The sequence below is a fragment of the Erythrolamprus reginae genome, chromosome 1 (genome assembly GCF_031021105.1).
Source record: "Erythrolamprus reginae isolate rEryReg1 chromosome 1, rEryReg1.hap1, whole genome shotgun sequence".
Classification (NCBI taxonomy): Eukaryota; Metazoa; Chordata; class Lepidosauria; order Squamata; family Dipsadidae; genus Erythrolamprus; species Erythrolamprus reginae.
This window is the reverse complement of record NC_091950.1, coordinates 317,306,073-317,324,271: the sequence shown is the minus strand read 5'-3', so window position 1 is coordinate 317,324,271 and position 18,199 is coordinate 317,306,073. Positions and strand designations below refer to the sequence as shown.

At 42.0% G+C, this 18,199-nt stretch overlaps 1 protein-coding gene across 4 annotated transcripts in view; it reads right to left on the bottom strand.

Annotated features, from left to right (window-relative positions):
- The window catches only part of ADGRG6 (adhesion G protein-coupled receptor G6), a 143,947-nt gene that overhangs the window by 120,267 nt on the left and 5,481 nt on the right, over positions 1–18,199 (bottom strand). For all 4 annotated transcript variants that reach the window (XM_070733639.1, XM_070733637.1, XM_070733640.1 and 1 more), the window contains exon 2: positions 10,350–10,447. In XM_070733639.1, coding sequence (XP_070589740.1) covers positions 10,350–10,447 — 98 coding nt within the window. The remainder of the gene's footprint in view (positions 1–10,349; positions 10,448–18,199) is intronic.

The following is an 18,199-nucleotide window of genomic DNA, read 5'->3' as shown; positions in this document are numbered from 1 at the left end:
GTGAAATCAGACCTTTCTGTTACCATGTCAGTCCTTCAGGACCATGGGTTTTCCATCAACTTTGACAAAAGTCACCTCCAACCTTCCACTTCCATTCCTCACCTGGGATCCATTATTGATTCAAAATCTTCCCAGGTTTTTCTCTCTCCCGAGAGAAAACTCAGCATAGTGGAGTTAATTTCTAACGTTTTATCTAATCCTTCAGTATCCATAGTTACTCTATCTTCCCTTTTGGGGAAGATGGTGTCATGCATAGGCATCATTCCCTGGGCTCGCCTTCATGCTAGGGAACTCCAGTGGCTTCTGTTGCCTTTTCAGAGATCGGGGCACAGCAACTCAAATCGACGCATTGTCATCCCACTGAGTGTTCGCAGATCCTTCAAGTGGTGGAAGTCTCCGGCCATGGACAGAGGATCCCCGTTCAGGTGCCCGGATCAATTTGTCATCACCACAGATGCCAGTCTATCGGGATGGGGCGCCCACGCCCAGGGGATGATAGCCCAGGGCACGTGGTCCCCGGAGGAAGCTTCCAGGCCAATCAATTGGCTAGAGTTAAGAGCCGTTTCCCTGGCTCTGAAGCATTTCTCTCCTCGCATTCCCAACCGGCACGTTCTCATTCTCACCGACAACATTGCCACAAAAAGCCATATCTGCAGACAGGGGGGCACGAGATCCAAGGCTCTCATGAGGGAGGCCCTCAAGTTGGGCCTTTGGGCGGAAAAACATCTCCAGTCGCTCCTAGCCGATCACATCTCGGGGAGTCTCAACGTCCAGGCGGATTGGCTATCCCGAGCGACGATAGACCCAGGAGAGTGGAACCTCCATCAAGACCTGTTCCATCAAATCACCCTCAGATTCGGCCTACCAGTTCTGGATCTCTTCGCGACCAATGCGAACGCCCAACTCCCTCGCTTCTATTCCAGATTTCCATCCCCGGGAGCGGAAGCAATCAATGCCCTCCGGAGCCCATGGCCTCCAGGCCTACTCTACGCATTTCCTCCAATTCCAATCCTCCCGGACGTGATTCACAAGGTCCTCACCGAGAGGGCCCGAGTAATCTTAATCGCCCCTCATTGGCCCCGCCGGCCCTGGTTCGCGGATCTCCAACAGCTGTCCGTCCAGGACCCTTGGCGACTCCCCGTTTCGGGGGATATGCTGCGGCAGGGGGCCTCTTTCCATCCAGACCCGGAGTGGTTCCACCTCACCGCCTGGCTGTTATCAGGAGAGATTTAGAACTGCGTGGGCATGACTCCGATTCAGTGGAGGTCATTTTAAAGGCCAGAAGGGGCTCGACCAATCGAATCTACGACCACACGTGGTCCAAGTTTCACCAGTGGTGTCTACAGGAAGGTCTCTCCCCTCTGTGCATCCCCATACACAGAATTATTTCCTTCCTTATGCAAGGCTTCCATAAAGGGCTTTCCACCAGCACCCTCCGGCGTCATCTGGCAGCCATTTCATCTGTCCTAGGGGGTCCCCGCAGACAGCCTCTCCGATCCCTCCCTGAAGTTCAGGAATTCCTCAAGGGCATAGCCAACCTCAGACCTTCCAAGGTCCACAGGTATCCATCCTGGGATTTGCCACGGGTTCTCCATTCCCTCACGCAGGCACCATACGAACCCCTAAAATCGGCGTCCCTCAGGTACCTATCCTTTAAGGTAGCCTTCCTGGTGGCTATTACCTCTGCCCGACGCATTTCGGAGCTGGCTGCCCTCTCAATCAGGCAGGACCTTTGTCAATTCCATCAGGACAAGGTAGTCTTGCGACTGGACCCCACCTTCTTACCCAAGGTCAGTTCCATGTTCCACAGATCTCAGGATATTGTCCTACCTTCCTTCTGCCTCCAACGAGACCATCCCTTGGCAATTAGATGGCACACCCTGGATCTCACCAGAGCACTGAGAATATATATCCAACGCACAGGACCCTTTCGGAGGTCAGAAGCACTTTTTGTAGCCTATCATCCCAGAGTCATGGGGGCAAAAGTGTCTTCAACAGTAATAGGCCGTTGGATCAGAGGGACTATATCTAAGGCCTATGAGTCGGCCTCCCTCTCAGTTCCAAGGAACATCACTGCGCATTCCACCAGGAGCGCAGCCACCTCGGCCGCTTGGGCGACTCAAGCCCCGTTGGAGGAGGTCTGCAAAGCAGCCACTTGGGCCTCGCCAAATTCCTTCATCAGGCACTACAAAATTGATTCTTATGCTTCAGCGGACGCTGCCTTCGGCAGAAGGGTACTCCAATCCGTTATCTCTCACGATAGCAAGCTAATCCCACCCTAGGGACCATCTATTGGGTATGTCCCATGTGACTGCTGGACCCGCTCCTTCAGTACGGAGAATAGGCGTTGATTGCTTACCTGAACGCCTCTTCTCGTACGGTGAGCGGGTACAGCAGTCACTTCCCGCCCTTGTATGTGTTTGCTTTACCTTTCTATACCTTTCTTCCTCTAACAATGAGAGTTGAACACTACAGAGCTTCACAACTGAGCCTAGTCTATGGATTCGCGAATTCTGGGGAAGGGGCGGATCCGGGAAGCTTTTTTAATACTAGGCTCAGTTCCACCGGATTGGACATGAGCAACCCATGTGACTGCTGTACCCGCTCACCGTACGAGAAGAGGCGTTCAGGTAAGCAATCAACGCCTAATCTCCATGCTCAACTGGACATGGTCTCCACACAGGTGCAGGCACATTCCTCCTTGAGTAAGAAATTTTGTTATGACTAAGTTCCTACCCCTCCAAGAAAAAAAAACACCTCCCAATTTTCCAGACTAAAATATGTGGCAGTTGAAGCAAACAGAAATAATGGCTTCCAAAACTGACAGGGTTTCCTTAATGACCATGGTCTTCACTTAATAACAGCCACAAAAACAGATCATAAAATCATCTTGGTCACATGATGATCGATACCTATTACAACCATTATGGTCAGGCTCCATTATGGTCATAAGTTGAAAGACTACACGCATTTGAATCAATGATTATTAATTCAAAAGTTAAGCTAACCCTTAACCTATAGAAAAAGGTGCAATTTCCAATCCATTTCACACTAGTCTTTAATATGTGTAGGATTTCGCATGGATTTAGCAAATAAATGCTCATTTGGATATGTTTTTTTTAAACTGATGAAACACTGTCTTATTACTATTTAATAAGCAGACCTTTTGATTTTGCAACTACAAAAATAAATGCAACTCATGTTAAGATGAACTAGGAAATTCAATATTTCTTACCTATTGTGGAAAATATGTGGACACGTCCAGCTTATAAAACAGTTGTAAATATTTCAAAAGAACTAATGAAGAAATTGTTAGGATTGGCTAATAAGGCCAATGCAAATATTTCAAAAGATGAACTGCAAAATGTATAGAGGTGCAGTTGAAGTATCTGCTCCTGAAGAGTAATGGCAGCCACCTTTCCCCCCAGGGTTATGCACCTTCTTCAAAAGCTATCCCCAGCTCTGCCTGGATGAATATGCATGCACAGCTGCTTCTCCTTTCGGGGGAAAAAAATGAAGTAAAATGTCTGTGCATGCCCATACATCAGGCAGATGGAAACAGTTTATGAAACAATTGTACAAGAATGAAAAAAGAGATAACTGCTTTAACAATGTGGAAAGTGCTTTGGATATAATGCGCACGTTCCAAATGGATCATTAGTATCTTTCCTTAGGGTTTCCTAAACAGAGCTGAAAAATTGTAAACACAATACCTTAATATCAAATCCCATTACAGCATTACATTTTCTTATACAGTGGTACCTCTACTTACGAACTTATTTTGTTCCATCACCAGGTTCTTAAGTATGTAAGAAGAAGCAATTTTTCCCATAGAAATCAATGTAAAAGCAAATAATGCGTGCGACTGGGGAAACCACAGGGAGGGTAGAGGCCCTGTTTCTTCCCAGGAGATTCCTAGAGAGACCCAATGGAGGCTTCTTCCCACCTTTTCTGGCCCTGCTTCCTCCCAGGAGATTCCTAGAGAGGCCCCACGGAGGCTTCTCCCTGCCTTTTCCAGTTACAGTTTCGGAGGCTTAGGTTTGTAAGTGGGAAATGGTTCTTGAAAAGAGGCAAAAAAAACCACCTGGTTCTTATCTTAGAAAGTTTGTAAGCAGAGGCATTCGTAGGTGGAGGTACTAATATTTTTAAATATTTATTTTATTTAAATAACAACTTAAAAAAAATCCATGCCCAAGTAATAGAATTAGCCAGTAATCCTTTGCTACGATCACTTCCGTACTTACCATTTGGCTTGCGTTGAGCTCTCTGTACTATACTCTAAGGATCTTTCTGATTATGTATGTATGTTTGTACGTGTTTATGTATATGCTGCCCCTCTCCAGGGACTATCATTCATTCATTCATTCATTCATTCATTCATTCATTCATCATTCACTCACTCACTCACTCACTCACTCACTCACTCACTCACTCACTCACTCATTGGATTTATATGCCGCCCCTCTCCGAAGACTCGGGGTGGGTTACAACTGTCGATTAGGTAGCAGACTACTTAGAGCTCTATGAGCTATAAGCACAGTAAACACGTCCTCTGTGTAACAGATCTAGAGGGCAATAGATGAGTATTTAACTCCACTTTAGTTACTGGTTATAATCAGTAGTGGGTTCTATGGAGAAGGGCGGCATACAAATCTAATAAATAATAATAATAATAATAATAATAATAATAATAATAATAATAATAATAATAATAATAATAAAAAATCCCATTTCATATTGGCTCATGCACAGGCAGGTGGGCCTGGGACATGTGCAGAAGCGTCCCGGGCGGATGGGTGGAGCTTCCCACTGCCACTGCTACCTGTTCACCAAGCTGGGCCAAACCGGGAGCAACTCCCGCTGGTTCTAATACATTTGTCTATTATGCCTAATAATAGGGTGGCTCTGGACAGTGTGGCTAATTCCAATTTTGTTTTTAATTTCCGTTCATAGCTGGTTCAAAATTTTATAATGTTCATTATACAGTAATGCATTCATTACCCATGTACCAAGACAAGTGCATTATTACTTAAATTAGTATTTCCAAACATTCTGGCATAAATATAGCTTCCTGTTTTTAAGTAGATTTTACTTAATTTAAAAACCTGAATGCGTTGCAGCATTTGTACTTATGAAACAATTTTATGGAAATTCAGAAGTTACTATTTCTGAAACACGAAAGTTCATATGAAATTATAAAATACTATGATTATTCATGCCAATGGTGTTCTTTCATAGTCTGATGTTTCACCTAAGCTTTCTAACAGAATACCAACCAAATTTGCAAGTTCATTAGCTGAATATTGAAAGATGTATAGACAGGGGGAGTTAAATGTGTGCTGAATTCAGCTTTAAAGCAATAAACGGTTGTTGTTGTTGATTTGCCCTTAGAAAATAAAGTAGTGCTGAACATTATTCTGAGCTAATTATATGCTTCCTGGTGATGGACTATTCACAATTTTTCCCCTTTATTCCCATGTCCTGTGTATTTTCACTATCTAAATTGAAGATAGAGGCAAAAAATAAACTGGAGTTTTTGCTGCATTGCTGTATGGTTTCTTAGCACTCAACTCTACAAAATCCATTAGAAACTTTGAGGATTTCTTAAATAGGAAAGATGATTAAAGAGAAAAAAAATCAAATTAAAACCTAGGTAAAAATATGAAGATTCAGCTTATTTTGACTAAGCTACTTTCGGGACTAAGTACACTTTGGAAACATTCTTTGACTGTGAGCTATCACCAAGATGTCACATGTGGTGGTTGTGGAACTGTTTCACAATTACACTTGATGTCACAATTGCAATCCTTTGTGGGTTGGTCCTATTAACAATGGCTAAGCTAGCTGATTTGACTATTGCTACAATTTCTATATACTGAAGTATCTGGAACTGTCAAGAGGTGCAACATCCTGCTAGCACAAGGAACCTATATCAAATAACAACATTACAAAATATTGCAACTGCTTGCAGATTGTTTACAGGACGCAATGTAAAATGGTAGAGTTGACTTTTTAAAACCAGATTACTTTCCAGGCCTAACCATCCAAAGGCATGTTTTTCCACATTAAAATACCTGTCCCAGAGTTAAGGTCTGCAGGAGAAACTTTGTGAAGAAGGCCCCAGCTATAAGGGATCTGTGGTTTTAAAATGTGGATATAACCTTAGCCAGCATTTCTTCCAGATTATGGAACATATTCCTTCAAGTGTTGCATTTGCCCCAATTTCTCACTTTACAGAAAATCTATAAGAACGTAGCTTTAACCATGACTTTAATAGAGATAATAATTTTAATCTCAAAGTCTATATGACATTTTAAAGACCCTGAAGCTACACAATTAATATTAGCATAGAAGTGTTTTTAAAGTTCCTTTCAGTTTTAGAAGTTGTGACTTGAAGCTTTCTTGTGTCTTGTCACTGGGATAAAATTATTTGAATTCTCCTATCTGGTCTATTAGCAATAGCAACAGCATTTAAATTTATATAGTGCTTCATAGTGCTTTTACAGCCCTCTCTAAGCACTTTACAGAATCAGCATATTGCCCCCAACAATCTGGGTCCCCATTTTACCCATCTCGGATGGATGGAAGGCTGAGTCAACCTTGAGACAATGGTGAGATCTGAACTGCTGAACTACATCTAGGCAGTTAGCTAAAGTAGCCTGCAGTGTTGCAGTCTAACCACTGTGCCACCCTGGCTATTGCAGCAGTAGCAGTCATATCCCTCCTGCTAGCAGTTTAATCCACCATCCACTGAATTTATTCTACTCTTCTTTGTGTTGCTTTTTGCTGGAGAGACGGAGTAACGACACGGACACAAGAGCTGGATTTAAACTGGGTCATTTTTATTAACATAAATTTGCATAATTTATTCATTACTTTGCATAAATTAGCATAATCAACTATGACCCGGAAATGGACCTGCAGGGTCAAACAAATACTTCCGGGGCGGAAATGACGTTATGACAAAAACCTTCCTGGGCAACTCATGGGCGTATCTCGATGCAAGTCCAGGTGAGGGACCAGACCATCACCTGCGACCCTGCCATGCTTTGCATGAGGGGGGTCCCACCGGCTAACCCGAATCCGGGAATTAAAGGTGCAGGACCCAAAGACAGGTTCCCCCCAGCTGCTCAGGCAGACACTCCCTCCATGAGCTTGCGGAGAACCTGTCAATCATCCCCAAAGATGCCCAAGGGAGAACGCGCGGTTGCTAAACCACCCTAGTTTTCCGCCCCTAACCTGCCTACCCAAATGACCAAAGGTAAGCCAATTAACCTAATAAATGCAAGCACTCCCTAACCGCACATCCATCTCCTCAGTGTGGAATGGGCGAAAAAACAGCTCGGCTAAGAGACAGAACTGCAAAAAATTCCCATTCGGCCCCCTAAGGGCGACCCCTAAGCACACTGCAAAATAGGGAGGGCAGGCGGGTGTCTGCTCGTGGCTCTGCTGTCCGGGCGAAAAGGGAGAGCCCCGGGCCTGCTCGCCCTTATATAGGGCAAGCAGGCCCCGCCCGGACCAATCAGCAGCCGGGCCAGTCAGGCCCGAACTCCCGAGTGAAGTCTCGCATCGCGAGACTTCGCTCGGGATTCAAAATGGCGGCCGCCATGAGGGTCCGGTGTCTCCCGGTCCCTCCAGCAAAGCCTGCTGCCGGGTAAGTCCGGCGCCGCAATTTTTCCTGGCTATTGTTGTCTTCTGAATAGAAGGAATTTATCTGTACCAAAAGCAATTCCTTCCTTCTGCTTCTCAGAGCAAGTCATGTTACCCACCCAGTCTTCACTAAATCCAATTTACCATTTAATAAAATGTTTAAATAAAATAAATAAGATATATTTTCAGAAATAACCTTTATCATTATAGCAATCATGAAGAGACAGTCTAGTATGGTTACTTACTTACTTACTTAACTCACTGTGCTCTACTTAATTGCAAATCTAATCCAAACTATATACACAAAGTAGAGGAAGTCTAATTACTTCCATTCTGCTGTTTGCAAAAAAATATAACCACACCTTCAAAGAATTATTGGCACATATTCACAAATATCGCAAGGTGACAAGGAAAAATAACATCAAAGCCATAATTAAAGGCCACTCCTATCAGAACATCAGAGATGTGCCAAGGAGGGAAATTTCCAGCTTGTTTCCTTCCTTCCTTCCAGGGGATCTGTTTTCCTCCTTTTTTATTTTTCATGTGTTTCATAGTCCAGTATAATAAAATTGCTTACTCTGCATAACAAATGAAGCTATACTTTCTATTCGCAACACACTTTTAGAAGATGCTTCACAAAACAACCTCTTAAATGATACTATTGTGTGTGCAGTTCATATTGAAAGAAATAATTATTAGATTGATAGGTGATATTTGTGGTAATGAAGTGTAACTTTTGTTCAATTCCTATTGCACTGAATTTTCTATACTAAGTCCTAATATTAATGAACTTTAACATCCACTTATATTTGGTGCTGTTATTATAGCTGTTGTGAAATTCTGTTTCTAGCACATTGTGCATCACCTCGAGGTTTGACTACTATAACGCTCTCTACATGGGGCTACCATTGAAGAGTGTTCGGAAACTTCAGATCGTGCAAAATGCAGCTGCGAGAGCAATCATGGGCTTCCCTAGGTATGCCCATGTCACACCAACACTCTGCAGTCTGCACTGGTTGCCGATCAGTTTCCAGTCACAATTCAAAGTGTTGGTCATGACCTATAAAGCCCTTCATGGCATCGGGCCAGAATATCTCCGAGACCGCCTTCTGCCACACGAATCCCAGCAACCGGTTAGGTCCGATAGAGTTGGCCTTCTCCGGGTCCCGTCAACTAAACAATGTCATCTGGCGGGACCCAGGGGAAGAGCCTTCTCTGTGGCGGCCCCAACCCTCTGGAATCAGCTCCCCCCGGAGATTAGAATTGCCCCTACCCTCCTTGTCTTTCGTAAACTTCTTAAAACCTACCTCTGCCCCCAGGCATGGGGGACCTGAGACATCTCCCCCAGGCCTATACAGTTTATGCATGGTATGTATGTGTTTATGTAATATTTTAATAAGGGGTTTTTAGTGACTTTTAATTATTAGATTTGTTATATATTGTGTTATTATTGTTGTGAGCCGCCCCGAGTCTACGGAGAGGGGCGGCATACAAATCTAATAAATAAATAATAAATAAATAAATAAACAAACAAACAAATAAAAATTGCACATAAGCTTCTGTGTGGTGCACAAGGAAGTACAACATGATGAACCTTATGCTTCCACCCATATGTTACTTGGGCATCTGATCCAGTGAAGGGCTGCTCCCATTGCGCTCCTGGAGGCCGCATGCGCAGAAGCAAAACCCTGGCAAAAATTGCCAGAATCTCGCACAGGCAAGCATCCTTGCATGAGATTTGGCTTCCTGTGTATGCACAGAAGCCAAATCTTGCATGGGGGCACACCCACCCACCGGTGATGCACAGCTGTGCACACATTAATTTTACTACCACTCTATAGAGTGGCCCACACCAGCAGCAGCCCATCACTTTACCTGATCTGAACATTGTAGCTTAATAAATTGTGAAATGTAATTTATTTATTTATTTATTTTATTTTATTTTACTTCTATTCCACCCAATCCCGAAGGACTCAGGGCGGCTTACAACAGGATAAAAATTACAAATAACAGCAGCAATAAAAAGGATGTCCAGGAAAAAAACCTAATTTCTAAAATTGTAATTAAAACTAAAGACAATTCAATTGCATACATATTAGTTATTCAAACCAATCTAGACACATGGATAAGCTAGTGGTTGATTTAGGCCCCTAGGCCTGCCGGCATAGCCAGGTCTTCGTGGCATTATGGAAAACCAGCAGGGTGGGGGCCATACGGACCTTGGGGAGGAGTTGATTCCATAAAATTGGGGCAATAACAGAAAAGGCCCTCCATTGTTTAGCTGACGGAACCCGGAGGAGGCTGACTCTGTGTGCTCTAATTATTATTATTATTATTATTTATAAGATTTGTATGCCGCCCTTCTCCGTAGACTTGGTCTCTGGGAGGTATGTGGCAAGGGACGTTCTGTAAATAATCTGGCCCTGAGCCATATAGGGCTTTATAGGTAATAATCAATGCCTTGAATTGTGCCCAGACACTAATAGACAAGAAAAATTAGGATTACTGATGAAGTAAAATCTATCTGAAAGGTTTATGTTTGTTTTATTAATAAAATAATAATAATATCTTATTAGTATAATTATTAATATAATTATCTTCTAATACCTTTTGCAAAGCTTCCATAACACCAATATAAATATAGTTTTCTAAAACAGCGTTTCTAATGATTTACTGAAGAAATATTTATGGTATCTTACCTGAAATCTGTATGCAGAAAAGACTGAGTATGAACAGAAAAAATAAATGTGACTTCCTTTTCCACTGACAGCACCTCATCTGAATCACATATAACATCCTATGGAACAAAGAATGGGAAAAATTTAAGATACCTCTTTAACATTCCTGAGACTACAAACCTACTTTTTCTTCTAAGAGCTGCTTTCTTCAATCTGTTTTTAATCAAATAACTACTATTATTTATTTCTTATCTAAAACAGAGACAGTTTTCTGCTGATCTCCAATTGTTTCAGAATAAAGCTGCTATTCATGAAAAGCACTCCCAAGGTACTGTTGTGTGAATGGCACTGAAAACAAGCAAATACTCAAATTTACCGAACCCAAGATCTTTATTTTATTTATTTATTTATTTATTTATTTATTCATTCATTCATTTGTCCAATACACAAATACATAGGAAGAAAAATAGACATGTAGTAATATATATAAGAGTAAAGTGAACTTAGAGGAGAGGATATATGAAAGGATATACATCATATCAGTTCTCTTTAAATCAGAGGCCAGTAAGGGGCATACATAAGTGCACTGGTGTGCCTTTCGTCCCCTGTCCAATTGTCTTTCCTTTCTCTCACTTATCATATATATGATAAGTGAGAGAAAGGAAAGACAATTGGACAGGGGATGAAAGGCACACCAGTGCACTTATGTACGCCCCTTACTGGCCTCTGATTTAAAGAGAACTGATTTAAAGAGAAAACAGCAAAGATGGATATAAGACTGGACTAACAATAGAAGGGTGTAGTCCAAGGGTGAAATTTAGGTTTTAGAATACAGAAATTTCTCAGGTCCTTTCCTGACACACACACACACACACAAATTGTATTTGTGTTCCATCAGCCAGTGGATTAGTGGAAGCCTTGCTGGATCTTACAGCTTCACCTAGTTTACTGTAATGTACAGTGGAAAAACAAATAGCTATTCTGATAGTAAAAACATTGACTTGGTTCTAGCTGCAACATTAAAAGTCACACAGGGATGCTTGACTATTCTCCCTGCATTCTCTTCTGTGTATCCAGTGAAGATTTGGGATCAATCCTGATATCATTAGTACACTTTGTATATTATTGACTCTTGTCTTCCTAGGATCTAACTATGCCCCTTTACTACAACTGGGAATTCTAGGACACAACACCTTTCACAAAAAAGGATATGGAAATAAAAATATATCACAGGGTCACCAGTCTTCGGAGAGGGGCGGCATACAAATCTAAATAATAATAATAATAATAATAATAATAATAATAATAATAATAATAATAATAATAATAATCATAATAATGTCTCACATTATAGGCAGACTTTGAGCATGGTAAATGCAATATTTGCTTAAGACGAAATATGTCATGCAAATTAGATTACATTTACAAGAATCATAATCTGGAACCAAAGCTAGTCATCATTATTCATTAATTCCTATCTCTGTGAAATAAGTGTGATCATCACTACCAACAGAGAAGAGGAAGCTGAAATGAATGTACTGTACTACCCATTTTCTTTAACTTCCTTTTGTACATATAGGGTCCGAGACAATGTGCTTTAGCTGGTGATCATTGCATGCTCACTAGTATAGGAATTACCCCACTGCATACAGGCCAGGCAAGAATCGCACTATGACTAACCAAAGAGGCTGGCCAACTTTTCATTTCCTCTGTTGAGGTATCAGAGCAACTGCTTACACTCATTTTTACACTACTGCATCTATTAAGGAAATGGCTATATAATAATAATGACTACGCTAACATTTAATTAGAGCCAAGGGACATTTGTATTTCCCATTTCACTCCAACCTGGCTGCTATGCAGCTTCTTTATTACTGATACTTTATTTGTTCAAAATGGGATCATATGAGTCACCATTCTGTCTCACATCATATGCTGCCCATTCCTAGGCTGTGTTTTTATATAGTCTGCCACCATGGCATAACTTGGTATCAACTGGGGGTGGGGGGGGATTTGGTTTGGGATAGCAAGGAAAGTTGTCTGGTGTAGGGAAAGCAATATGGGTGTCTCTGAGGATACAAATAAATTGTATACTGTTTATTGTATACAATCAAAATTGCAAACAATTTGGTTTCAGGAAAAATGTATCCTGCAATCTACAACTCCTCTCTGCAACTCTACACAACTTGATCAGAGTAAAGCAATAGACACAATTTACAGAGACTTTTGCAAAGCCTTTGACTCAGTAGTACAGGGCAAACTACTTCCTGAAAATAAAATCTTATGGCATTTCTGGACTTTAGCACAAATGGATTACTGTGTTCCTGTCAAACAGGCAACAAGTGGTCAAAATAGGAAATGCTTTATTAATCCCTGTACCTGTTAACAGCAGAGTTCTCCAAAGCAGCCTTTTAGGACCAACTCTCTTTACTCTTTACATAAGTGACCTTTGTGACATTATGAACAGCAACTGCATCCTCTTTGCAGTTGATGTAAAACTATTCAACACCACTAACAATACTACTATCCTTTAAAAAGACATTGACGATGTATCAGAATGGTCAATCAAGTAGCAACTTCAAATATCAATCAACAAATGTTCAGTCTTACACATTGGCAAAAATAATCAGAATACAGTGGAACCCCGACATAAGAGCTGCTCTACTTAAGAGCAACTCGAGATAAGAGCTGGGAGGGGAGAGATATTTTTGTTCTACTTACAAGCCCAAATTCGAGATACAAGCGCCAAGGAGCTGTCTCCTGAAGCCAAACGCTAACTTCCGCGTTCGGCTTCAGGAGACAGCTGCGAAGCGGCGCGCGTGTTTTAAAAGGTTGCAGCCGGCCTGGGGGGCTCGGGGGGGTGCTTGCAGCTTTCTTTCTTGCTCTTTTTCTTTCTCTCTTTTACCTTCCCTCCCTCTATTTCTTCTTTTCTTTCTCCTTCCCACCTTCTTCCCTCCCTCCCTCCCTTCACTCATTCCTCTCTTACTCTCCCCTTTCATAAGTTTCCTTCCTTCCTTCCTCTGTTCCTGTCCCTTCCCTCTTTCCTTCCTTCCTTCCCACCCTCCGTCCATTCATTCACCCATTCCTCTCTTGATCGCTTAAAGCCGGTCCCTGGTGCAAAAAGGGTTGGGGACCTCTGTCCTACAGGATTGGGTGGCAGAGAAGTTGAACATATGTAAATTTAAAAGTTTAAGAAAGTTTACAAGTTAAGTGAAAGAAACTTCATTATTCATTTATATGTACATGTACATTTCTTCATTAAAAACATGTCTTTCTGCATAATTTAGACTAACTTTGTGAGTTTTTTGAGGGCTGGAACCAATTAAAATTATTTACATTAATTCCTATGGGGAAAAGTCGTTCGAGATAAGAGCTGCTCGACTTAAGAGCCCAGGTCCGGAACGAATTAAACTCGTATCTCGAGGTACCACTGTACAAAATACAAACTAGACATTGTTGATAATCTTCACTCAGTAAATGACCTTGGAGTCTTCAGAGAGGGGCAGCATACAAATCTAAAATAATAATAATAATAATAATTATTATTATTATTATTATTATTATTATTATTATTATTATTATTATTATTATCTCTAATGATCTAGGTGCCAGAACTCACTGCAATAGCATTGCTAAGAAGACATTAAATATTGCATAGCTTCCTCTCTGGTAATATTGTACTTCTAAATAGAGCATATAAAACATTTCCTAGATCAATTATTGAATACAGCTCATCTGTCTGGAACCCACACTACATATCGGACATTAATACAATTGAGAATGTCCAGAGATATTTCATGAGACGAATATTACATTCTTCCATTCGCAACAGATACCTTAGTCCACCAGGTTTGAAATTTTAACCCTAGAAAAATTTTAGACCTAGAAAAATTATAGAATATAATTTTGTGTTAAAATTATATGCTATAATGTCCTATCTGCCAATTACTATTTTAGCTTCAACCAAAATAATAAATGAGCTCACAATAGATACAAACTTAATGTAAATCACTCCAAACTTGATTTCAAAAAATTTGACTTCAGCAACAGAGTGATCAATGGCTGCAATATATTACCCGAATCTGTAGTTTCTTCCCCAAATCTTTAACCTTAAACTGTCCACCATTGATCTCACCCCATTCCTAAGAGGCCTGTAAGGTGAGTGCATAAGCGCTTCAGAGTGCCTACTGTCCCTGTCCTAAAGTCTCCATGTATTAAAAAAATATAATATTCTCAGAACCATGTTTGTACTTATTATATATTCATATTAATGTTTCTATTAATGTTTCATATACGTGCTTGACCAAATAAATAAATAAAATAAAATAAATTGTACCTCTACTTAAGAACTTAATTTGTTCTGTGACCAGGTTCTTAAGTAGAAATGTTTGTAAGTAGAAGCAATTTTTCCCACAGGAATCAATGTAAAAACAAATAATGCATGCAAACCCATTAGGAAAGAAATAAAAGCTCGGAATTTGGGTGGGAGGAGGAGGAGGAAGAAGAGGAGGAGGATAGTCTCTGCCGGAGGAAAAAGGTGAGGTGAATCAAAAAAATCCAAAACTTTAAAGCTTTTTAAAAAAAGAGGGACTCTGAGGCAGCGAAGAGGACCATGCGCCTCCCATACACCTGGCGCGAGGCTGCCTCCCATACAATGCGCCAGAGAGAAACCCAGGGGGAATGGCAGGAAACTGGCCGGGCCTCAAATTTCCTGGGAAAAATTTCCAGGCTTGGGTTCTTAAGTAGAAAATGGTTCTCAAGAAGCCTTCCCTGGACCCAGCCATACTTAATAACTATCGTCCAGTCTCCAACCTTCCCTTTATGGAGAAGGTTGTTGAGAAGGTGGTGGCACTCCAGCTGCAATGGTCCTTGGAAGAAGCCGATTATCTAGGTCCCCAGCAGTCGGGTTTCAGGCCCGGTTACAGCACGGAAACTGCTTTGGTCACGTTGATGGATGATATCTGGCGGGCCCAGGACAGGGGTTTATCCTCTGTCCTGGTGCTCCTTGACCTCTCAGCGGCTTTCGATACCATCGACCATGGTATCCTTCTGCACCGGCTGGAGGGGTTGGGGGTGGGAGGCACTGTTCTCCAGTGGTTCTCCTCCTACCTCTCTGGCCGGTCGCAGTCGGTGTTAGTGTGGGGTCAAAGGTCAGCTCCGAGGTCTCTCCCTTGTGGGGTGCCTCAGGGGTCGGTCCTCTCCCCCCCTGCTATTTAATATCTACATGAAACCGCTGGGTGAGATCATCCAAGGACATGGGGTGAGGTATCATTAATATGCTGATGATACCCAGCTTTACATCTCCACCCCATGTCCAGTCAACGAAGCGGTGGAAGTGATGTGCCGGTGTCTGGAGGCTGTTGGGGCCTGGATGGGTGTCAACAGACTGAAACTCAACCCGGATAAGACGGAGTGGCTGGGGGTTTTGCCTCCCAAGGACAATCCCATCTGTCCGTCCATTACCCGGGGGGGGGGGAATTATTCACCCCCTCAGAGAGAGTCCGCAACTTGGGCGTCCTCCTCGATCCACAGCTCACATTAGAAAACCATCTTTCAGCTGTGGCGAGGGGGGTGTTTGCCCAGGTTCGCCTGGTGCACCAGTTGCGGCCCTATCTGGACCGGGACTCATTGCTCACAGTCACTCATGCCCTCATCACCTCGAGGTTCGACTACTGTAATGCTCTCTACATGGGGCTACCTTTGAAAAGTGTTCGGAAACTTCAGATCGTGCAGAATGCAGCTGCGAGAGCAGTCATGGGCTTACCTAGGTATGCCCATGTTTCACCATCACTCCGCAACCTGCATTGGCTGCCAATCAATTTCTGGTCACAATTCAAAGTGTTGGTTATGACCTTTAAAGCCCTTCATGGCACTGGACCAGAATATCTCCGAGACTGCCTCCTGCCGCACGAATCCCAGCGACCGATTAGGTCCCACAGAGTGGGCCTTCTCCGGGTCCCGTCAACTAAACAATGTCGGTTGGCGGGCCCCAGGGGAAGAGCCTTCTCTGTGGCGGCACCGACTCTCTGGAACCAACTCCCCCCAGAGATTAAAACTGCCCCTACTCTTCCTGCCTTCCGTAAACTCCTTAAAACCCACCTTTGCAGTCAGGCATGGGGGAATTGAAACACCTCCCACGGGCATGTTCAATTTATACATGGTATGCTTGTGTGTGTGTCTGTTAGTATATGGGGTTTTTTAAAAAAAAATTTTTTTAAATATTTTAATGTTATTTGGATTATTTATGATTTGTTCTATCTTGTTGTGAGCCGCCCCGAGTCTTCGGACAGGGGCGGCATACAAATCTAAATAATAAATAAAGAAATAAAGAAGGGGCAAATTTTTTTTGAACACCTGGTTCTTATCTAGAAAAGTTCTTAAGCAAAGGCGTTCTTAGGTAGAGGTACCACTGTACTGCTACCACAACATAAGAGAGTATATCATTGTATTCTGTACCTACAAGTCCACTTAACAAAGGGCATTCTGACTTGATTATATAAAGTACAGTTCATCAGTATCTAAGGGACTCTGTGTTCTCCACTTCTGCTGTACGTGATCAAAAGGAAAATGAATGGATGGTGACATATACGGCAGAGATCTAGAAAGAAAGGAAGTCACACTCTTGAACCATTTAGATTTTTTTTCTGGTCAACTCAGTTACATCTTGAACAGAGTTGTATTCTGAGTTTTAAATATGTCTTCCCAGCATGTAACAACAGAGTTTTAAAGTTGCCTTCACTAATTTTAGTAGAAAGCTGTTTTGAAGCCTTATTGTCATGTAGGAGGTACAGGCCAGAGTTTGATATTCATTAACTGCAATTTATAATATATAAAATGAGATTACTACTTTATTAAATGCTATTGGTCTATATTATATATATCTATATCTATATTGGATATCTATATCTATATTGGCAGTTCTGTGTTAGCAAATACTTCAAAAGAAAAGGATTTAGGGGTAGTGATTTCTGACAGTCTCAAAATGGGTGAATAGTGTAGTCAGGCGGTAGGGAAAGCAAGTAGGATGCTTGGCTGCATAGCTAGAGGTATAACAAGCAGGAAGAGGGAGATTATGATCCCGCTATATAGAATGCTGGTGAGACCACATTTGGAATACTGTGTTCAGTTCTGGAGACCTCACCTACAAAAAGATATTGACAAAATTGAATGGGTCCAAAGACGGGCTACAAGAATGGTGGAAGATCTTAAGCATAAAACGTATCAGGAAAGACTTAATGAACTCAATCTGTATAGTCTGGAGGACAGAAGGAAAAGGGGGGGACATAATCGAAACATTTAAATATATTAAAGGGTTAAATAAGGTCAAGGAGGGAAGTGTTTTTAATAGGAAAGTGAACACAAAAACAAGGGGACACAATCTGAAGTTAGTTGGGGGAAAGATCAAAAGCAACATGAGAAAATATTATTTTACTGAAAGAGTAGTAGATCCTTGGAACAAACTTCCAGCAGATGTTGTAGATAAATCCACAGTAACTGAATTTAAACATGCCTGGGATAAACATATATCCATCCTAAGATAAAATACAGAAAATAGTATAAGGGCAGACTAGATGGACCAGGAGGTCTTTTTCTGCCGTCAGACATGTTTCTATGTTTCTATTAGTGATGGCAAACCTATGGCACGGGTGCCACAAGTGGCACGCGGAGCCACATCTGCTGGCACTCAAGCCATTGCCCTAGCTGAACTCCAACATGCATGTTTGTGCTGGCTATCTGATTTTTGGCTTGCACAGAGGCTCTGGGAGGGCATTTTTGGCTTCCAGAGACCTTCCATGGGGATGGGGGAGGGCGTTTTTTACCCTCCCCCCGGCTCCAGAGAAGGTTTTGGAGCCTGGGAAGGGCAAAACACG